Here is a 24,186-nt window from a genome sequence, read left to right on the forward strand (position 1 = left end):
CAAGTAAAGGCACAGCACTGTCTAGCATGGGACAAGCTGTGACTGCAACAACAGATGATTGACTGCAAAATCCTCTCCACCCACATCCTGAATGAGTGTACAAGAGATATTTTTAACGTGAATGTAACCAGACTATTCCACCATAGTCTGCCAAATTTAGTCTTTAAAATGTTTAAAGAGCAAAGTGTAAGGCATAATACCCAATTGTCCCACCACAACAGGTTCAGCAAGCTACAACTGCGCGAATTGCCAAGGGGCAGGGCGACGTCAACTAAACTCTTTTTAATTCACCTCAGACAATTATGAAAACTTACACCGAGGTGGACAATGGTGTAATGTTGCACAACAGAACCAGATAATCTTGAATCTAGTACAGTCTTCAACCCAGGAGTCCAAAGGATCCTGTAGAGTAGTGAATACCTGTCCTCTTACTCTCTATTTCCCAAACTGAAGCTGTGAAGATGGAGGTGCTCCAGAATTTTGGACTGCAGCACAAAAACATGGGAAACATATCTGAACTGTACTGACAATGAGGCACCAGTATCACATTCATCCTAAAATAGCATATCACAAAGAGATTACTGAGCTTGCTCAGAGCTAACTTCCGACATTTTTCAATGCCTTTGATGGTTCAAGGTCAGACCATTACAAAAGGTACAAAAAAAAATTGAAAGAGAGATTTTTCACAGATTTACTGCTTCACTGTACTTTAAAAAAGCTGAGCACACATGTAGCCAAATCCAATTACATAAGGGGGTTCCTTTGTTATCTTGCAGCTCCACTGAAAACAAATGTTTGAGCAGGCCCCCTATAATCAACTTATCGTGATTTCGCTCTAGTACCACAGGAAGAGAGAGAGTGCCAGAGAAAAGAGGTGAAGGAGTGATTGTAAAGAAGTGTAAAAGAGCCTTGCAGAAGCAAAAAAGTGGAAAAAGGGAAAAAATTACAACCAAAAAAAATTTCAATGTGTGACAGCACACAAAAATGCACTTCCATATATTCCACATTACATAAAAACAGTTGTTATCTGAAGAAGTGCAATTGAACACAAGATTACTGTTTTGCGCAGCTGTAATTCCTGTCAGTGGTGGAAAAGTTGTGGACACCCCAAGTATGGCTAAACCAGGGAGAAAGTTAGAAGTGCTGTCGTTCAGAGGCAGGTGTTCAGAACAGTAGCACATGCACACTTATGGACAATACTTGACTGTTTCTAATACCTTTCTAGTCAGAGATAGGATAGGAGTTTTGATTGATTTTTAAACTATTTAAAGACGACAGGCAGGAAAACAGGCTTAGAAAGCAAACTGACAAGGCAAGCCTCTCATGCAGTCCACTTGGGTGTAACAACGCACCAGGGTCTTTGAAAGGGAAACAACTATGAACACAGGCATTCAAGACCCATACAAGTTTCCACAATTCATAATAAAACTGACTACGAAAACAGACAAATAGCAAATATATTGAATACAAATCTTCTCCTTCCAGCATATTAAGGCTTTACACAGACAGTTTTCTTACATAGTAGAAAGCTCAGGTGGTAAATAATGGAAATTACCATGGTCATTGTCTCAATTTAATGCCTGAAGAAATCTTTTTCCTTTAATGTGTTATTTAAAACAGGTTAACATTATAATCATTTCTTCAGTCATTAAGAGATTAGAGATTGGGAATTTTATTTGCTGAAATTTTCTGATTATTTCTTTGTTTACTGAACCATGCAACACATTTACATTTTACAGAAAGACAATTAAAAAATTATAGGTGAAGCAAATCAAGAGCTTAGAATTAAAGACTACACAGACTTAAAATCTTTGCCAGCCTGCATCAAGCCGACTTATTCATTTTGGTGTGGCCAGCTGATCCTGCACATGCAGGAAGTGTTTCTTCTGCTATTGCTGTATAAATAAACAAACCGTATCTTGCAGTCTACGAGCTTCAGCTACGAGTCCAGGAACCAAATCCATGATTTAAAAAAACACCAAGTTAGTAAATGACTGCTAGCTGCTGTCAATCCTGTAACATTGAATCATTACAAATATACTTGGAGGAAACCAGCAAAGGTTCACAATCAAGTTCATGCTAGTATTTTCTGATCTGCAGACCTCAGGACATGGGCAAAAGCAAAAACCGTCCATTTGGGACTGGATACCAAAAGACTAAAAGCAGCATGGTCTGCAAAGTGAACCAGAATGAAAAATGGGTCAGTAGGGAAAAGGAAGAAATATGCATGGATATCACAGAATAGAATAGGATCATAGAATTCCATTGGTGTGAAAACAGGCCATACAGCCCAACAAGTGCACGCTGTCTCTCCAAACAGCATCCCACTGACACCCATCCCCCCATCCTTAACCCTGTATTTTCCCCTTATAATCCACACCCTGAACACTAGGGCAATTTAGTATTGCCAATCCACCTAACTGTACGTCTTTGGACTGTGGGAGGAAACCGGAGAATCCAGCGGAAACCCAGGCAGACACGGTGAGAACGTGCAAACAAACTCCACACAGACAGTTGCCCCAAGGGTGGAATTGAACCCGGGTCCCTGGTGCTGCGCGGCAGCAGTGCTAACCACTGAGCCACCATGCTGCCGAGTAATGCTGCACACTTCACTAGTGGAGATGACAGGACCAAAAAAAACGAAGAGTTTTGAATATAAAAATGGTGCTACCATGCAAACAAGCAGGTTGCTTTACTTCCAAAATCCTAGAAAAGCCCAGAACGATAAAAATTGGGGTGGGAGGAGAATTTTTGAGGGTTGTGCAAATTTGAAAGTCACTCCAAAACGTAATGGAGGCAGAGTCATTGAGATTTTTTTTTTTTTTTTTTTAAAGGCTTAAGTCTATAAATGGCTTATCAGGCAAAGGAATCAAAAGTTCTCTGGCTAACTGGAAATATGGAATCCAAACAGTAGACTGGCTATGGATTGGCTATTCCGCTTGGGAACCCTGCAGCCCAATGGTATCAATGTGGACTTCACAAGCTTCAAAATCTCCCCTCCCCCTACCGCATCCCAAAACCAGCCCAGTTCGTCCCCGCCTCCCTAACCTGTCCTTCCTCCCACCTCAAGCCCCACCCCCATCTCCTACCTACCAACCTCATCCCACCCCCTTGACCTGTCCATCCTCCCTGGACTAACCTATCTCCTCCCTAACTCCCCACCTACACTCACCTTTACTGGCTCCACCCCAGCCTCTTTGACCTGTCTGTCTCCTCCCCACCTATCTTCTCCTCTATCCACCTCCCCCTCTGTCCCTATTTATTTCAAAACCCCCTTCCCCTTGCCCCATTTCTGAAGAAGGGTCTCGGCCCGAAATGTCAGCTTTCCTGCTCCTCTGATGCTGCTTGGCCTGCTGTGTTCATCCAGCTCTACACCTTGTTGTATCAGCAGATTGGCTATGGTAGTATTGAATGGCAGAGGGGTCTGAGGGGTCAATGGGCCTACACTTAATCCTAATTTATCTGTTCAAAACTTTCAGTGTGGATAATCTACACACAGTTTGCCCAAAATCAGTTAAAATATAGTTCTAAACTAAATGCTCTGATGAAGGGTCTAGGCCCGAAACGTCAGCCCCTCTGCTCCTATGATGCTGCTTGGCCTGCTGTGTTCATCCAGCCCTGCACCTTGTTGTCTCGGATTCTCCAGCATCTGCAGTTCCTACTATCTCTGACCTAAAGATATCTTTTTTCTCTCCAAACCCCCCAACTGAAGGAATAACAAAATGAAAGCACAAATCACCTTTTCACTCTCTACAGCTCACACAAGATCAGTAAAAACTTAAGTAAGGTTTTGCCATTTTGGTCAGGAATGGTACATAATGGGAAGGTAAAGACAACAATTTGTTATACCAAGCAGCCAAGTTAAATAATATGACGGCACGGATGAAATGTAGCAAATCAGCTGAGCCTCTTCCTATTGTCACAGCTTACATTATTTTCTTGGTGTTGGTTATTCTTCATCAGGGTGATGATACAGTTGTGGATGAAGAATGCAAGTGCAAGAACTCCAGTCATATGTGGAAAAGACAATCTGAACTCTACAAAACAAAAGCAAAAGCAAGAGCAGAATTTCACCAGCTACTTAAGCAGCACCCATGAGCTTTCTTCATCTTATTTTGTTTTCTTTTAAAATACGTTTTAAAGCATAAAATATGACTCTGATGTAGTTTACAGTATCCGAATAATGTGAAAGATGGCTCATCAGGAATCAAGCATAAGACTTTGGAAAGGAAAGAACAATTTATCTAGCTTAAGACAGTGCTAACTGAATGTCTTGACCAAAGTCAAGGTGATTTGTTTTGAATTTGATCAGCTACAACAGTTAGAAGTTTCTGCTGCACATCAGTGCAAACCATGGTCCAAATGACTCCCCCACTGACCCTGATTCTAAGACCAGATTTTCTCTCTGACCAAGAAATTGCCTTGGCCCTTTGGACCAGCTGCATCCTCAAATGCAATTGTTGCATTCATTCAGGTATTTTTAATGCCTTTTCTCTTCCAGGAAGTTCCTTAAAATGCATTTGCTGAAACCACTGGATTTCATCTCTTTTAAAAAAAAAAAAAAGTCGTTGAGTAAGTAGGGCTGCTCGAATGATGTAACATACCAAGATATCAGTGTCCAGGAGGCGTGCCTCTTTTGCTCAAAGTATGGTTTTGGGTTGAATTGAAATGTAAAGGAAGAAGCCAGCACCAGAGCAGAGTGCTCAAATCGCTAGGACTCCGGATGTCTAACATTCCAAAAAGGTGGGGAATCGTGTTCATTTTCTCCCCCTTTCTAACTGCATCTTGAAATGGCACCAATGTGTCCACTAATATTGCAAAATGCAAGTTGTGATTTATGCAAAACATTCACATATAATGTTGGAATTCAGAAAACTTAAGTCCACAGACTTTTACTCCATGTTATACAACAATTATTAAACAAGGAATTGCTAGTACTTTTATTCAGAAAGGCTAGCTATGGGAGAATTAATAATGGTGGATATTCTTTCTGAAAATAAGGTCTTCTGCATCATTCACCTGCTCAATGCTCAGCCAAATTAATCAGAGAGGAATCTAGAGTTATGTGAAAAGGCAGGAAAGTGGAGTTGGAGTATCAAATTATCCAGGATGTCACTGAATGAGGGAAGCAGACTCAAATGGGCTGAATGGCCTACTTCTGCTCCAATATCTTATTGAGGCTTCAGATCATAAATAAATTCGAAGAGGGGGCTTTAGATGACTACAGGAACCTTTATAAAGCCAAGGTCAGCAGTCATTAAGAATAAGAGATGCATGAGTAATTGACGTAAAGTAAGGAGCAGATTGTTAAAATGAAGACAAATAATGACTGCATGGATAATGGAAAGCCATGAAAAAGAGATGCACGAATGCTGCATCGGATAACTCAGTTTAAGAGTTCATAACCAGGATCTCTGGGCACCCAGTGATCGGACAGAAGTATTCAATGTTACTGAAAATAAGATTTTACCTGTCCTGTGCCCAGCAGCATCACCCCTCACTAACTGGAAGCAAAACCATTTCAATGATAATTTATAAGCAGATAAGCAAAGTGGTGACCAAAAAAAACAACTTAGGGCAATCAGTTTGTTCAGGGCAAGCAAAGCATAGGTAACCAGAATTCAACTGTATCTCAGTCCACGAGACCCAGTGGCGGGGATAAGCTGCACCAGGGTCGTCGGCAGCACAGTTGCAACATCTCCAGCGGCTTCTCACCTTGACTCAGGAAGTGGGGGGAGAAACCACCTATAAATCATATTACACAGATCTGTTGGATAAAATGCAGGCCCCAACCAAGAACGGACTGCAGCTGAGAGTCAAATCCACAAAAACCACTAACGCCCCTAGAACATGCAAGAGACCAAAATCAAAAGAGAGTGAATTGATATGTACAGAGTGACCTTATGATATTCAATCCAGATGCTGAAGTTCATGATACTCATATGAGCTTGGGGGCTCCAAGGGAGGTGGTGACTGGAGGAAAAAAGATTACGCCAATTTAACTATTGGAAAGCAAATTAAATATTTCAGTATTTGAGTGACTGCAGCAGAGGCTGCACATATTTGGCCGTTAGTTGGTATCATCTTGTACTACATTTGGACGTCCTGCACTGTGCGTTCTGGTCAAACCACTAATAATGAGAAACAAGAAATCACACCCCTACAGGAGTTTTGACACCTTTTCCCAACTTTTAAACATATTGGAGTAATTGTTTTTACAAAATGTAGACAGGTCAACTGATGCCAAGTTTTGAGTGGGTTTAGAAACATGCAGCTCCTTGTAGGAGGTTATTTACAATTATATAATGAAAACTGGGTGAACTTTTCAGAACAATTTTCCATGTCTGAGGCAAATCTAGGAAACGTTATCATCTGAATGTACCCGATTTGCTGCTATCCTACCTATTTACAAACCTGGGACTACCACTTACAAGTCTCACTGAGTTAACTTAGTTCTAACAAAATATGAGGCCAAAAATTATTTCCAAAAATTGTGATCATTATATAGGACTTCTGAACAGTGGACTTGGGAGCAGATTAATCCATTCAGCCCTTGGAGCCTGCCGCACTTTTCAATAGATTATCATTGCTGACCTGACTGTAGTCTCAACTGCACTTTACTGTCTTAAAACTCCATAAACTCAACTCCCAGTGAAAAACCTACCTGCCTCACCCTTGAAGGAATCCAATGACTTGGTGTTGAGGTGGATCAAACTTTATTAACATGACAAAAACAACATGCTTCATGTACAACCAATTAAAAATAAAATTTTGCACGGGTTTGTAGAATCTTCATAACCCCAAGCGGAGAGAACAAAGCATCTTCAGCAGCAAAAGTGTGATAAATTCCTCACCAGTGCTTCACCATGTCCCCATCTTCCTGATATACAGATAAAGTGGATCAGTAGCTTTATTTTTGGAGAAGGGGTTAGAAGGAGCAGGAGGAAAAAAAAAAAATCCAAAGAAAAGAAAGGATAAAATGGCTGTGAATACAGAAGTTGCAGCTCAAATTTTTCTGATGAAAAACTGAAGTTCAAAACACAGTCTCTGCAATACCTTGAATTGTCTGTACACAAGAACAAAAACTGGTGGAATGCGAATGAAGTGGGAAAGAACTTCACAGGAGTGAAGTTTACAAGCAACCCAAGAACATACCCAGGGTTACTAGGCTTAAAGCTTTCACTCTGCCAGACTTGCTGAGTTTATCCCACAATTTCTGTTTTTCTTGCCCCGAATGTACTCATCGCTCAACATGTCCAAACATTCGGAAATCACAATAAATAAAAGCAATTACGACGTGGCATTATATTGCCATGATCAGTCAAGTTCAAATCTCCTGAAGTGGAGACGAAATTGTTCAGCAACACTTCAGCATTGCAATCAAGCCAAACCAGTGGAAAGACTATAACACCTAATGAGCCAAAGCTTCTCGGCAGGGATCCTAAGAATGTTTGGGCTCACAGACACTCAACTGAATAAAGTTAAAGTTAATGCAAAGACAATTTCAGATGTGCCAAGGTAACAAAGGATTGTGAAGGCAAAATTTAGGACAGAAATCAGAGTTTCCTACATTAAATGGGCTAAAAAACCTTAATGCAATCTGGATTCCATCTTGAAATTAAAAGTAAACAACTCGAGGCAAGTTCCTCAAATGAATCATCTCTCACAGCTTCTCTAATTTGAATAGTTTGATATATATCACATTATACAAAAAGGTACAGTAACGTGATGAAAGAGATTGTGCAATTATTAGAGAAATTACCTGCAACAAAATTGTTTACAGATTCAAACCAGTGGAACTCCAAGTGAAATCCTTGTCTCCCTGCCTTCAATGTTACAAGTACAATTAAGTAAAAGACTGAAACTGTGCCTGCAAATAGAAACAAATGTTAAATTATAGTCATGGAGTTATACAGATGAATGCAATTAAAAATGAACATTAGAAAGACCTGATATGCCCCCTAATGGTTAAATTGAGGACATGCACTAGCCAGTGCTATTCTCACCCTAAAAGCAAACTAGACGACAGTTCCTAACTTGATCTGTTGGAACTAATCTCAGTCAGCAAGGAAGTTGGATTGCTGCAATCATAATTTGCATCTCTCATTGTGGAATTTAGAATGAAGGGTAATCTGAGAAGAAAGGGAGGTAGAAGTGCACATCAGGCATGAATAAAATTCTTGTCTGCTATGGTACTTCCCTGTCCCACTACTAGTCAGTCAGGTTGAATACCCTACCTGGCTTACATATGAAAAAGGATCGTTTGAGTGAAGTACTGGAGAACTATCAGCTCTCAAGGAACTGTATCTTGGAATGTGGGAAGATGCATAAAAAGTTGGGAATTATTGAAGAAAAATCCAAAAAACCCACTAAATATTGCACCAATATCAAAGCATGTTGTGTATGATTTGAAACATGAATATGATACAATATTTAATGGATAATTTCTTAACCCATATTTGGAGACTCAGCAACTGAACAAAGGTCCAAATAACTGAGTCAGGAGACATTATTGGACAACACAGTAAAAATCAGACAAATGATCAGGTACACCCCCATGTTCTTTAATAAAACAGGTCCAGGACATAATTGCACAGAAATAAGTGGCAGCATCTTCCAAGCATAGCTGGCACCATGTGCCTAAAGATCAACTCTGCTCATTGGATCAAAAGTAGTATTACCTTGACTCAATGTAGACTAAAAAGCTGAGCATAGTTCTAGTCAACAACAGATAGTTAAAATACCCAATCAGTGGAGGTCAAATTTGTGTTGCCTGGCTAATTCTAATGAAATAGTTTAAAGATAGAAGTGCCCAAAGCCCATGGCCCAGCAGTGTTCAAATTCCAGCCTCCGCAAACATTTGAATTTAGCTACGTCATCATCTTGAAGACATCTTGTCTCCAGAAAATGTTCAAATCACCTCTACTCACTGTGAGCATTTCTAAAATAAATAGTATAACAACTGCACTTCCTTTATTTGTTAAGAGTTAGCACACTATATCACATGACTTTCAGCAATCAGTAAATCTGCATCAGAAATCAGAATCCTGAATATGTGCCGTGAGCCACTAAATATCCTGCAAGGAACTGCAGGTTAATCTGTGCAAAGACATCAAACAGCCTACTCAAATAAATCTGACACCACTACAAAAAGTCTTCAAAGGTTGAATGGTGATTTTGCAAATTCTCAGATGCTCTAGGACCACAATTTATGTTCTCAACAGGTAGATAAAAACATATACTAGCTCTTCAGTTAGTGCTCGCATTCTCAGCCAATTTCTAAGAAGTTACACTAGGATGAGTGGAATACTTGCCTAGATTATTGAATCGTGCAAAGAATGAAGCAGACTTGAAGCCGAGGAGAGGTAGCAACAGTAATATCAGGTAGAAGGGGACAGTGTTGGTTTTATTCCACCACTCCTGAAACTCGTGCAAGGCAGTATCATTGCTTACGATGACAAACATGTCAGTGCTATTCCTTTGGTGAACTCCAGGTGGGTTTGGACAAATAACTGAAAGTAAAAAGGATGCGTCAGAATCACAAGTTTGGTAAACAATTGCAACAATTCCCAAATTAAAAAGGGGGGGCAAAAGTAAACATCAGACCTACCAAGCAAATCATGCTACAATTCGTAGAACATACTAATTGCTCTACCTCTTCAACACTTTCCACAACAGTTCCACAGTGGCTACTTGTGTTCTTAAGAATTGCACACAGATTTTTAAACAGGAGGAGACAAAGATAAATCCATGGGGAAAACATCAGAAGTGGAGAAGGACCAGTGCAGCTAACTCTCATTATGATTGGGTAGCCTGGGGAGTGTTGCCTAATAAAGGGATCTAGGGTGGAGGTTCATAGTTCCTTGAAAGTGGAGACGCAAGTAGACAGGGTAGTGAAGGTGACATTTGGCACACTTGCCTTCGTTGGTCAGTGCACTGAGTATAGGAGTTGGGATGTCATGTTGTGGCTGTACATGGCATTGGTGAGGCCACTTTTGGAACACTGCGTTCAATTTTGATCACCCTGCTATAGGAAAGATGTTGTTGAACTTGAAAGAGCAGAGAAAAGATTTACTAGAAATGTTGCCAGGATTGGAAGGTTTGAGATATAGGGAGAGGGTGAATAGGCTGGGGCTATTTTCCCTCTAGTATCAAAGGCTGAGGGGGTGGCCTTAGAGGTTCATAAAATCAAGATGGGCATGGATGGGGTGAATAGTCAAGCTCTTTTCCCCAGGGTAGGAGAGTCCAAAACCAAAAAGTTTGTAGGTTTAAGGCGAGAGGGGAAATATTTAAAAGGGACCTAAGGGGCAACTTTTTCATGCATTGTGCTTTGCATACCATCGTAAAATGCATGAAAGAGCTGCCACAGGAAGTGGTGGAGGCCGGTACAAATTCGAGATTTAAAAGACGTCTGGATTGGCATGTCAACAGTAAGGATTTACAGGAATATGGGCCAAATGCTGGCAAATGAGATTAAATCAGTTTAGGTGTGAGCGAGTTAGACTGAAGGGTCTGCTTCTGTTCTGTAGAACTCTGACTTAAGGATGGAATCAGCAACTCACCTAATTAGACTATGGAAAGCCACTGAAAGAGGATGGCAGCAAACAGTGGCACATTCATTTCATTAAACACCAAACTATGGTTGCATCTTAGGACATGGTATAAAAATCAAGAAATTAAGAGGTGCACGTAGCAAGGGAAATACCATAAATTAACGGTTAACTCAATCTAGATTTACACAATGAGAAAATGCTGCGGAGGAATAATTTCTGCTTGACAGTTTTCTGAAGCAATATGCTGAGGAACCAACTGGGACACAGACTATTTTAGATGTAGTATTACGCAATCAGAAAGGACTAAATAATTTTGTTATAAAAGAACTTGAGAATAGAGACAGTGAGATGTTTTTCAACTTTAATGGAAAATTCTATGTACAATCCAATCATTGGCTAGAATGAAAGTGTGGAGGAAGTTGGCTGTGGAAGATTGGAGAAACACAAAAAGCCTCAATGGTACACGGAATCCAATGGGGAGTCTTTTTTTGCAAGCTTTGTTTTCTAAACACAGATTATAAATCACTGAACAAGAAAAGCAAGAGTAATGGTGGACAAAGAGAAGTTCAAAGTAGCATCGGATCAAAACGACAAAGTTTGCAAAACAAGATGTAAATCGAGGTTTGGGAGAATGACAGCTTAGCAAAAGGAGGACAAGGAAACAGATAAAGAGAGAATATTAGCAAAGACAAATATGGTTTCATTTCAGGCAGAGACAGGATAATTTAAACAGTGAAATGGCAGAGAAGTTAAATAATTACTTTGTTTTCTCAGAGGAACCAGCTACAAGAAGTGTCTCCGAAATAATTAATCTTCAAAGTCTAGTGAGTAGGGGAACCTGGATAAATTGTTAGGAAACAAAACTATTTTTGGGGAAATTAATGGGACTGAAATTTGACAAATCCTTTGGATTCAATGACCTACACTCTAAAATGGAGCTTCAAGAGGGATATGATTTTCACTTCATAAGTCCTTGATGACTGTCCCCTCACTATTATTTTCTAAATATCCAATAATCACATCCTTTACAATAGATTTCCATGTTTTCCCCACAACAGGTCTTTAGTTCTCCTTTTTCTCCCACATTCTTTAACAGCATGGTGGTATAGGCAACCTTCCATTCTGCAGAAGTCATAGAATTTTTGAAGTGGATGGTCGGGATTTTGAGAATGCAACTTAGTGAATTAGGACAATTTTTTCTCCCATCAGCAAATATCAAACAGAGAGTAGGAATGAAGCACAGAAGAGGGAGGAGGATGTAGAGTCACTCAAAGAAAGCAATCAGCAGGTATCTTAACCATAGCTTCCAAGAGAAGGCAGATTGGAAATTTTATGATGGTATTCAAAGCACAACGGCCTGGACAGGGTAATTGTGGCCATTTGACAAAGAATCAAGAATAAGAAGCCACAGAAGTTAGCTGGGGAAAGAAGCAAAAGCAGCATGACAATAAACTTCCTCACAAACCAAGTGGTTAATATCTGGAATGCACTGGAGTTGGAGGAGGCAGGTTTAATTGAAACATTCAAAAGAGAATTCGACTGTTATCTGAAAAAGGAAGAGCATACAGAGGTACAAGATTAAAGGCAGAAGAATAATGCTGAGCAAATTACTCATTCAGAGAACTGGAGCACAGCCAATGGGCCAAATGTCCCTCTTCTATGCTGTGTATAATGATTCTGTCTTTTTAATTGTGTACTGAAATGAGAAAGGAAGTGGTTTAAAACCAGGGTTTTCAAGCATTGCTGCATTAATTGAAACATAGAATATGATGCTCATTGTGAACGTTGTTTGCACAGCTAAGGGTTATGGTCGCAGTTGCAGATGAACTAGAGCTGAAAGGCTGTGCACACGTGAAGCTCTGGTTGGCAACAAGTAGCAAATTGGTAACTAGTGACTAGTCTGTCTACAAATTAATAACAAAGCTCTCCTGTGTGCCAACAAATGATGTGATTAAGAGCAACATGTGCATTTCGTGATATTGACATGCAAATTCTACATGAGAGAGAGAATCTAAGTGGACAACCCTACCTTTACTACTTCCATTTGTACTTAAAACATGGCCCATTTCCGTGATATTATGAACATAATCTGGAAAATAAGGCAATAGATTATGGTAGAGGTGATTAAGCAATCTTAAAGTCTAACATACAATGAAACACATCACCCTGTAATCGTTCTGCTGCTGTGAAGGGAGTCTGAACTCCCTTTGGTGATATCAACATATATACATGCCAATTCCTGTAGCAAGGATCCCATTGATTATTTTTCCTAATATACTAAAATACCGTTTGCAGTAATTTGATGAAGTCAGAGCGTAGGATTTTAATGCATGTAGGAACCGAACTTATCTTCATTATCTTGAATGTTATATTTGTAAAAGTTGTATTCTCAACAAACTGCAGAAGTCTAGATTAAATGAAAAAAGGTCAAACTAAAGCATATGGATTTTTTCAAACTTACTGTAAATAAATTTCCCCGTGTTGAACAGAAAATTGGACATAAGCACCCAGTAAACAATCATGGCTCCAAATAGAGAAATGAGAGAGAAGAGAAGACTGGACCACTGGCCAAATGAGCCAAAATAGTATTTGCAGACCTCAGGAAATTCCCAGTTTGATGTATCTATATGAGCTTCAAGAAAGAAAAACAATGTATTTTAGAAAATAATTGAGCAAACAAAGAGGGTCAATAACCCTTATTGTCCTACTTAGCAAGGATGTCACTTGGTGACACACAAAGATAACACAGGCCACAAAGTGCCATAGATGGAGTTGGTCATCATTAAGGATTTAAACTCATCTAGACCATATGACATTGTACATTCAACTTGCACTTCCCCATTAGCCAATCTCTAGGGAGGATGGAAACAGGCAAGCATCTTCAAGACAGGTTTTCCACCATTTAGAAGGGCAAGTGCAGGAGACGCACAGCAACACAATCACCTGCAAGTACCCGCTAAGTCACACACTATTCTGACTTGGAAATACATCACTGCTGCTTCACTGACTCAGGATCAAAACTTTGGAGGTATCTTCCCAAGGACATTTAGGGTGCACCTACACCACACGGACTGCAACCGTTCAATTCAATGCTAAGCCACTATCTTCAAGGGTAATCAAGATTGGGTACACAAGCTGGTCTTGCCAGCAGCGCACACATCCCATGAAAGAATACAAATGGTAGGATGTGAGACAAAGACATGTAAAAACAATTTGATGAAGCAGATGTGCTTTTTCCTCAGATACCTCAGCTCGTGTCAACATGCCACATAACCAGCATTCCGGTCATTTAACTTTTCTCATTGAGTAAAAATGCTGCTGGAAGTGACTTGCAAAACTCAGAAGGCCGATATGGCGGTTTCCAGCTGCTATTCTGTGAAAACTAAAAGGCTGAATAAATTGGCTGACCTAATTTACTTTCAAAACTGTTTCAATATATTTTCATTTATGAACTGAAGTTCAGTTTGAGTTCAAACTGGTATGTTTCCAATACTGAGGCATAGGGTTAAAATTCATTTTGCAGGACAGTGTGTTTAGAATCCCGCAGAAAGAGGTTTGGTCACCAGGCAGAACACATCTTGAATACACATCTGAAGCTACCATTAGTATTGTCAATTTGAAATTATTTATTATTCCCCCATTCCAGGTATCTTTCAACATGTTTCTCAGTTGGACCATTTGAAAATTGACATTTCCTTAAATCTCCAACTGAACAAATTAAACATAGTAATGAGTATGCAACCTTCAAGTTAACATAGCTACCTTTTCATAAAATGGTAATTCCACTACAAATTTCTTGCAGAGTATATTTACCTGAAGTCATTTCAAATATTTGTTTTCGACTATATTAAACCATACAAGTTCGTCACAAAATAATAATACGCACCTACTGTCTGTCTAGATGTCAGCACCCGGTAACAACAATATAGCATCAACACGTTCATTAAAATTAGCAAGATAATCCCCAAAGTAAATCCTGCCTAAATGAGAAGGGGAAAAGAATGCTTCTAGTTACTTCAAAAACAGAAACCTGTCTCATGAAGTTGCAATATGTCAAATGAAAATAAAAGTAAAAAATGCAATACAACAATTAACATATTGACAAAATTCACAGAAGTGCACATAAAACATCCAACCTCCTTTAGTGCCCATGGAAGACTCAATATTGATGTTCCCATCATGGTATTCCAGATAGAAAATCTGGAAATAAATAAGATCTCATTTTGATCAAGAAGACAGAGCAATTAAGAAATATTTTCCTTACAAACTGGCTTGGATTTGAAATTAATAATCCTAAAGGCGGCATAGGTATCAAATGGATTTTAAAATACGATAACAAAAAAAGTGGTTCACCTATTTCAATGAATAACTCGCGTTTGAGTTTCTTTAAAAATGTGCTCACAGATCGAGACAGAAATTCCAGCCTTTGGTCGGACTTCCAGTTCAAAAGTGTATTTTGGTCAATAACAAGTAACAGAAATTATTGAAGAAAATGTAAAACTTGTACATACATTGTGACAATGCTGGGATTCTTTCCAAAGCCATCTGTGCTACTTTCAAATTGGAGAGCACTTCCTAAAGGACTGTAAACATAAATTTCTTCTTCAGCTGGAATTACATGATCAGGTGGTACCTGCAAAATAGAAATCAACAATTTATTAACAAAACATGCTTACATACTTTAAAAAAAAAAAAAAATCACAACAATCTCTGTTGCAACATTGCATGCTCTCTGTCCTCCATGCAATCAACAATGCCTAAAATGTCCATGATTCAACAACATGGTAATCAAAATATGCACATGACAGGTCTCCCAATCTATAACCATCCCTGCGCTAAGGTCACCTGCTTCATCAAACTTGCATAAGCTCCTGGCCCTTCAATGGCTCAAGTATTATATCCTTGGTTTTGAAAATCATTTTATCACAAGTCCCTCCCATCCCCTATAATTCCCATTCCAAAAACTCCCTACTTCTTGGAGACTTCTGTCTCTGTACATTCACTCACTCTTTGCCTCAGCATTTACAGGCATAACTTACACCATGTTAACCTGTGTCTGTGATTTTCTTACCAATGCTTCTCCCAGAGACACCATCCTTCTTTCAGGGCATCTTGAAAAAGCCCACGTGTAAGACTAACTTCTCTCAGTTTCTTGCCATCTACTATTCTTATGCCTTTTTATTGTTTAGCAGGTACTTCACCATATTAATGGGACCATATAGGTTTCTAAAGAATGAAATCAACAATGTAGACTACAACTGAAGAAATCCAAAGTACTGCATTAGTCACTCCCCTTACTTTTATCTGGATTGAATTCCATTTGCCATAGATCAGCCCATCTATACTCTCCTATAATCTAAGGCTATCCCCCTCACTATTTAGCACCCCACCAATGTTCAAGTCATCTGTGAACTTACTGATTAACCTTCCTTTGTTTGTTAAGTATATTCGAGGCTGAGATAGATTTTTAAATCACTAAGAGAATAAAGGGTTGTGGGGAAGAGGCAAGAAAGTGGAGAGGAGCATCAGATCACCCATGAACTCACTGAAAGGCAGAGCACATGCAAGTGACCTACATCTGCTCCTATTTTTTATGGTCACATGGAGTATTCCACAGGACTTAGTTTGGGTCCCTTGCAGTCTGTAACATATACCAGTGACTTTATACTTCATGAGGTGTGACAGAAAAATATGCAGATATCGGGAAAGCTGGCCAGGTAGTTGAGTGAAGTGAATGACTGTCAACTGTAAGATAACAGGGTCACTCCATTGGTCACTCAGTTGGCTGCATGTTGGCTTTCAACGTGAAGGCATATAAACATCATGGGTTCAATTCCTATACCAATAAAGGCACCATGAAGGTTCCACCACTTCAGGATGACCCTCAGGTTAAACTCACCATCAGTTGTCTCACCCTAATAGAGAGCAGTCTGTGTGCATCAAGTTCTATGGAAATTTTCACTTTTGACAGTTCACTTGGATGGTTGGACAGGTAACAATGAATTTCAATTTGGAGAAGTGCAAGATTGTGCACTTGGTCAGAGTAAACAAAGTAACTGAATACACAATAAATGAGAGGATATTCTGAAGGGTAGGGGACATGAGAAACCTTGGAGTGCACGTCCACGGATCTCTGAAGGGAACAAGAATAGGAAGATATGGTGGTAACAGAGGCATATGGCCTGCTTTCCTTCACAGGCAAGGCATTAAAAACAAGAGCAGAGATGTAATGCTGGAACTATACAGGCACTGCATAAGCTACAACTGAAGTTTAACGCACAGTTCTAGTCACATTACGGAAAAGATATAATTGCTCCAGAGAACATAGAGGCGATTTACCAGAATGTTGACAGGACTTAAATTGCACGGAGGAAAGATTGGGGCTATTTTCCTTACAACAGAAGAGTGGGTGAGGGGTCACTTAATTGTGGTGTACAAAATTATGAAGCACTTGGATACAGTGGACCAGAAAGACCTGTATCCCATTGCAAAGGGGTCAATTAACAAGGGACACAGATTTAAGGTACCCGGAACCAGGATTCGATGGGATAAGAGGAAAAATATTCCAAGAGGTTGGTGGGTGTCTGGAATTTGTTGCCAGTTTGGTAGTTGAGCCAGAAATCCTCAATTCATTTAGAGACACCTGAATCAGCACCTGAAGTACCTTAACTTGCAAAGCTATGGAACAGGTCCTGACAACTGGGATTAAATGGATGGCTAGTTATTTCACATGTTGAAGACATGGTGAGTTGAATGGCTTCTTCCTAGTCTATAACTTTTCTGCAGTTTTAAGAAACTTTCCAGCAACTGTCAACAAAACACAGCCAGCCTTGCTACTTGCACATCCAAAACTCATGCATCTCCAGACCCACAGAAATGTAGCTGACTCTTAACTGCCCTCTGGGCATTTCGGAAGGGGCACCGAATGCTGGACTAGCAAGAGATACCGACATCCCATGAGTGAACAAAACATCTACTCACTTTGCAAACACGACCTGGAACTAAGCCACTGCAACACGAATCCATTGCTGCTAACGTCAGTAAACGTGCCATAGATCAATTATGACATTCAATTATTACGCAAACCATCAGGAAAGCAGATGTTTGAATTCCTATAATTCCCACTAGGGCTTCTAAGATGGGCCAAGTTCAACTGTGATGAATAAAGCACAACCACCCTATAAAACTTGAACAGCACAGAAGAAATCATTTACTCCAGGGTGGCATGGTGGCACAGTGGTTAACCCTGCTGCCTCATAGCACCAGGGACCCAGGTTCGATTCTAACCTCAGGCCACTGTGTGGAGTTTACAAGTTCTCCCCATCTATGTGGGTTCCCGCTGGGTGCTCTGGTTTCCTCTCAGTCCAAAGATGCGCAGGGAGGATGGATTAGCCATGGTAAATACGGGGATCAGGTGGGGGCACTTGGTCTGGGTGGGATGCTCTTCGGCAGGTTGGTGCAGACTTGATAGGCTGGATGACCTCTTTCTCCACTGTAGGGATTCTATAATCTTAAAAGAGATGTCACAAAGCTGAGGCAGGATTAGCAGCACAAAGTGATGAGAGTCAGGTGGAAATGTAAAGGAGAAGATGTACAAACGGTGGGTGCATGCAGCGAAGGAATAGAGAACAGAAACCTGCAAGATTTATTCGAAGCTTAGTAATAAAAAAAAAAACACATTACTACCAAGGTCTTGTGTGTTGTGGTCAACTTGCTGTAGTACTGAATACGGCTATTCATTGCTGAAGCTTCTTGAGTCACCTGCTCCTGTTGATCTGCATTTCCATGAAGGTTTCTAGGTGGCACGTAGAAAGGTCTAAGTGGAAGATGCAAAATATATCTTGTTAACATGTACATAAGTCAGTTGTTTGCAAACACCAATTTTAGACTTGAAATGTAGGAGATGTGGGGTGCAATGGACAACAAATAATGTTAAGAAGAGCCCATATTCTTGACTGCTACAATCTGTATTGTGAAGGACAGAGTTCCAGGAACAATAAAGGAATGATACTCTACTAGCAAGTCAGGATGGTGGGCGAGAAGAGGAATGTGCACCTACTGATTTTGTATTTCTTAGAAACAGGTCACAAGTTTGAGATGCTATCAAAGGACCGTTGGCAAGATGTCACTGTACAATTTGAAGACAATACTCAATGCAACTATGTAGTCAGTCAAAGAAGTAAATGTTTATTATGGCTTGTTAATTCAGAACAGACTGCTCATCACAGAAATTAAGAATGGAACTGAACATTGTGGAACATTCACTGAGTTTACAAGCTTGCTATGTTTTAGGATGGCTAGGTCAATGCAAAGGTAAAATGGAGATCTGCAGTTCATCTGACAGGCCTGGCTGGTTTGATTGCAAAAAGGTGTAAGGTATTCACACTTGCAAGCAATGATAAAGGCAGCTCGGATGCTTGGGAGTTTCCAAGTCTCAGGGAAGTGTTATACTCATGAGTATCTATGCTCCAAACCTGTGTTTCACCAGAGAAAAAACACAAATATGAGGAATTGACAATGCCATCCACTGAATCCCTAAATGAGGGCATCATTACATACAGTGGGCATTTCAAAGCAAGAGTGGCATAGCCCTCGGACTTGGACATTATGGTCTGGGAAAGATAAATGATGGTAGAGATTACTTCAGTCTTGCTACTACTACATTTTATGTAGCTAACACCATCTTTCAGGAAGAAACTCACCACAATGTATGGTTCTATGTTATCCAAAATCAGGACATTGGCACCAGATGTCTCTGATTATCACCAGATGCGACTCTTTGAACAGTATTCTCATTCCACACAACTACCAGTGTCAACTGTGGTACAAATCACTCCCTGGTGTGCAACATGGCAAGAATGCAACCCTGTAATTTTTCATCCACAACAGAAATCCTATCCTTGTGTTAACATCAGCCTTGTTGCAAACGCAAATTAAAAACAAACAGTACTGAGTGAAATGCTGCAGGGAAGAGCGCTGGGGCCTAAACTAGTGAAAATTTATATCAAAATGACTTAGATAAAAGAAACAAAAAATGTATGGTTGCTAAAATTTGCATGACAAAAACAAGTAGGAAGAGAAGCTGTGAACAGTACATAAGGAGGCTACCAAGGAACATAGGTAGAGTGAAAAAGATCAGGAAACGAGTCTAAAATGTGGGAAACTGTCTATTTTGGCAAGAAGAATAAACATTGTTATCTAGATGGTGAGATTGTAGAGCTATCTGGGTATCCTAGTGCGTGCATTACAAAAAGTTAATATGCAGGTACACCAAGTAATTAAGAAAGTTATTGCAATAATTAACATTTGAGGAGCATTGGATATTGAATGGAGTGTTATATCCCAGTTATATAGAGCATTGATGAGATCACATCTGGAGTTCCATCTACTCTCTTGGTCTCCTTATAGAAAAGGAAGAATGTAGGCAATTGGAACTAGCTCAGAGAAGATTGACGAGACTAATATCCAGAATGGAGTGTCATCTCATGGACAATGGTTTAACAGGCTAGGCTTATATTGGCTGGAATTTGGACAAGAAAGGCACTTGAGTGAATGTGGAGTCTGACAGTATGTTTCCTCTAGTGGAGGATCTAGATCAACGGATTTTAAAATAAATGGTCACTCATTTAAGACAAACAAGTCATAGATTCATATAGAACAGAAGAGGCCCTTTGGACTATCAAGTCTGTACTTCAAGAATAGCATGAAATCTGCACTAGTCCCCACTTTTCAGCACCAGGTAAATTTTTCTCAGATTGAATTTTTGGAACTCTGAAACCCAAACGTTGTCAGGAAGAGAGTCCTAAAAATACATTTACGGTAGAGATAAATAAATTCTTGATAAATAAATGGATGAAAGATCATCAGGGGAAGGTGCAGTTGTGGAGTAAATCAGATAATGAATGATGGACCATGCCTGAAGGGGCAACTGGTTTTGTTCCTAATATGTATGTTTTTTATGCTTGAACAGATGTATTCCTACATTGCCAAAGTGCAAAAGCAAAATGGAACATGCTTCAAGCTACTGTGTTCTCAATGTGTATGATGCAAGATTGGTGCGAGCCTAACTTCGATGTGATAGGACCCGTCAAGTAGTCGTTAATTACAAGAGAGACTGAAGCAAGAAGAACCTGAATGCACTAATGCCTATTCAAAGTAAAGTCCACCAGACCACTAGGTGATGTGCCAACGACTACTGGTCACAACCCTATTCTGATAGGCTTCGATATCCAGACTCTGTCAGGGTCATGTATGGAGAGCTCAAAATGACAACCAGCTAAAAACCTCCATGAAAAAGAAAGATGGGGAGTACAACACCAATGGCAATAAACAGTTGGAGAGATGGAGACATTACTTGCACTACAGAGAGTAAACACCCACTGAGGAAGTGCATGACACCAAAGGAAATCTGGTTATTAAAGCTGGGAATCAAATCCACAATGGAGTTGCTGAGCAAAGTTCTCTCTTACTTCAAAAGCTTTGGGTGATCTTATATCACCTGCACTCATGAGGTACAAGAAATCAGAACTCCCCCATCACCTGCACAAACTTCTGTGTCTGCTAAAGGGATGGCCAACGTCCCATGATAAAAGATTACAAGCTTGCACGTGTAAGAAGAACCACAGTGATTCCAAAAACTATCAAAGCATCTCCTTACTGCACAACACACTGCTGGCAATTTACCTTTTTTTGGGGGAAAAAAAAAAAAAAAAAAAAAAAAAAAAAAAAAAAATCACACACACAGGTTCCTACTCTGTAGTCAAAAAAGCTTTGTGGTCAGTTAATTACAAATACCATTCCTTAAACCTTACCTCCTTGAATTGGATTCTGGTTTGACTTTTGTTCGTTCTAGATGTGTCGATTTATCCTCAGCTACAGGAGTCAATAATGGTTTGATGTCATCTGCCATATTTCTGTATATGTGGATCTCCAAGGCCCAGTTATATTTTCATTAGTCACTGTTCTTTTACATATCTGGAGCACAGTAATATCAAGACAAACATGCAGATAGTTAATAGAAAGATATTTAAAATAAATGGCTGTCTTGCTAGCAGATGCAGATTAGGAATGAAAAGGTTATTTTTTTCAAAAATACACTCTGGACATGGAGGTCACTAGCTAGGCCAACATTTAATGCCCATTCTTGGTTGCCCTCGAGATGGTGGTGAGCTGCCTTCTTGAACCACTACAGTCCACGTAGACTCACAATGTTGTTAGGAAAGGGATTCCAGGATCTTCATCCAAAAAAAATCTGAAGGAATAGCAACATATTTCCAAGTCAGGATGGTGAGTGGCTTGGAGGGGAACATGCAAATGGTGGTGTTCCCATGCATCTCCTGCCCTTGTCTTTCGAGATGGAAGTGGTCACAGGTTTAGAAGGTGCATCTAAGGGGAACTGACGAACTTCTACAGTGCATCTTGCAGCTGGTACATATTGTTGCTGCTGAGCACTGCTGGAGCAGGGAGCGAATGTGGTGCCAATCAAGTGGGCTGCTTAGTCCTGGATGGTGGCAAGCTTAAGCGGGGTTGGAGCTGCACCCATTCAAGCAAGCGGGGCCTATGCCATCACGTTCCTTGTAGATGGCAGACAGGCTTTGGGGAAATCAGGAGGTGAATTACTTGCTGCAATATTCCTAGCCTCTGACCTGCTCTTGTAGCCACAGTGCTTATATGGCAAGCCTACCAGCGGTAACCCACAGGACATTTAGCGGGGATTCGATGGTAACGCCACTGAATGACAGGGGCATTGGTTTCAGTGTCTCTTATTGGAAATTGCCCATGCTTGGCACTTGAGGTGCAAACATTACTTGCCAATTGTCAGCCCAAGCCTGGATATTTTCCAGATCTTTTTGCATTTGGATATGGACTGCTTCAGTATCCAATAAGCTGCAAATGATGGTAACCATTGTGTGATTAGTGAACATCCCCACTTTTGACCTTATGATGGAGGGAAGGTTATTGATGAAGCAGCTGCAGATGGTTGAAGGAACACCTGCAGAGATGGCCTGGAGCAGAGAAGACTGACCTCCAACAACCACAACAAATCCTATGTGCCAGGTGTGACTCTGATCAGCTCTCTCCGTTCCCACCCACCCCAAACAAAATGGGTATCACTGAGCAGGTGCTGCTTGATAGCACTGTTGTTACCACCTTCCAACACTTTACCAATGACTCAGTAGACTGATGGGGGCGATAACTGGCCAAGTTGAATTTGTCCTGCTATTTGTGCAAAAGATATACCTGGGCACTTTTCTACACATTTGGGTGAATGCCAGTGTTGTAACTGTACTGGAACAGCTTGGCTAGGGGGTGCAGTAAAACCTACTGCACAAGCCTTCAGTACTATCACCAGAAGGTTGCAAGGGCCCATTGACTTAGCAGTGTCTAATAGCTTCGATCATTTCTTGATGATAGGTGGAGTGAATCCAGTTAGCTAAAGACTGGCATTTGTGATGCCTGGGGCCACTGGAGGGCGCTGAGATGGATTGCCCACTTGTCACTTGAGCTGAAGATTGTTGCAAATGCTTCAGTCTTATCTTTTTCACTTATGTGCCAGTCCCTCCCTTCAATTAGGATGGGGATATTTGTGAAGCCTCCACATCCAGAGAGTTAATTATCCACCATCATTTATGACTGGATGTGGTGTGTCTGCAGAACTTAGGTCTTCATCTGTCGGTTGTATGATTGTTCAGTCCTATCACTTGCCGCTCATGATGATGTTTGGCAGCATCACCAGGTTGACATCATTTTAGGTATGTGTGGTGCTGCTCCTTGCACGTCCTCCTGCACTTTTCATTTTAAAAGCAGTAAATGCCATTTTCTATTTTGAATGTTAACTAAGGAAATATTCTAGCAAGGAAATAGGTTCCAACGTAAACATATTCACTGTAACTTTAATGCAGACTCAACAGTTGTTAAGCTCCTTTTCCATCTAGGAACAAAAATATTCTTTGATTGATCACAAGCAGATTTGGAATCAATTAGAAACCTCTGTACCAAATGATCTATCAAACATTACAACATACCAAAGCAATAGTTAAATTAAGTTACAATTAGTCATAACCACAATAACAAAATTTACAGATTACAGATCTGCAATAGCTCATTGGTTACCAATGTCACAACTAGAGTACTGAGTTAGACCAATGTAAAAACAAATCATTAACATCATAACTCGCAAATGCAAGTATTGCACACAAATTATCTCAGGACCCAAAGCTGAAGCAGAATTCTGCACACATCCAAAAGCAATATGCTTTTGCATTAACTCCTTCAATGCATCACAAGGGAAAACAAAAAAAAAGTCACAGGATCGAGGTACAATAACAAATGTAGCATGTGACATTATAGTGATCACTACTAGACCAAGAGTCATCAAGATAACCGGAAAGCCGCAGGCAAGCAGAACAATACCACAGATTTTCTACAAGAATTAAGAAAGTTAACCTGACAAATTTTGTGAAAAGTCATTAAGAAACTTAGTCAGAAAAGACAGAGTTGGAATCAATAAAAATGAACAGTCTTGCAGGCTATAATGCCCTTAACCTGCTCCTAACAATTTTTTCAGAGATAGTAGAAACTGCAGATGCTGGAGAATCTGAGATAACAAGGTGTAGAGCTGGATGAACACAGC

At 40.1% G+C, this 24,186-nt stretch overlaps 1 protein-coding gene across 4 annotated transcripts in view; it reads right to left on the bottom strand.

Annotated features, from left to right (window-relative positions):
- slc38a9 (solute carrier family 38 member 9) overlaps positions 1-24,186 on the bottom strand; it is a 62,678-nt gene that overhangs the window by 23,827 nt on the left and 14,665 nt on the right. For all 4 annotated transcript variants that reach the window (XM_048604394.1, XM_048604408.1, XM_020529088.2 and 1 more), the window contains exons 2-11: positions 21,365-21,527; positions 18,240-18,369; positions 15,065-15,186; positions 14,690-14,753; positions 14,440-14,533; positions 13,015-13,185; positions 12,583-12,642; positions 9,315-9,512; positions 7,763-7,870; positions 3,931-4,037 (exon numbers count right to left, since the gene is read on the bottom strand). In XM_048604394.1, coding sequence (XP_048460351.1) covers positions 3,931-4,037; positions 7,763-7,870; positions 9,315-9,512; positions 12,583-12,642; positions 13,015-13,185; positions 14,440-14,533; positions 14,690-14,753; positions 15,065-15,186; positions 18,240-18,369; positions 21,365-21,462 — 1,152 coding nt within the window. In that variant the 5' untranslated portion in view covers positions 21,463-21,527. The remainder of the gene's footprint in view (positions 1-3,930; positions 4,038-7,762; positions 7,871-9,314; positions 9,513-12,582; positions 12,643-13,014; positions 13,186-14,439; positions 14,534-14,689; positions 14,754-15,064; positions 15,187-18,239; positions 18,370-21,364; positions 21,528-24,186) is intronic.

Source organism: Rhincodon typus, chromosome 1 (genome assembly GCF_021869965.1).
Source record: "Rhincodon typus isolate 14 chromosome 1, sRhiTyp1.1, whole genome shotgun sequence".
NCBI classification, from domain to species: Eukaryota; Metazoa; Chordata; class Chondrichthyes; order Orectolobiformes; family Rhincodontidae; genus Rhincodon; species Rhincodon typus.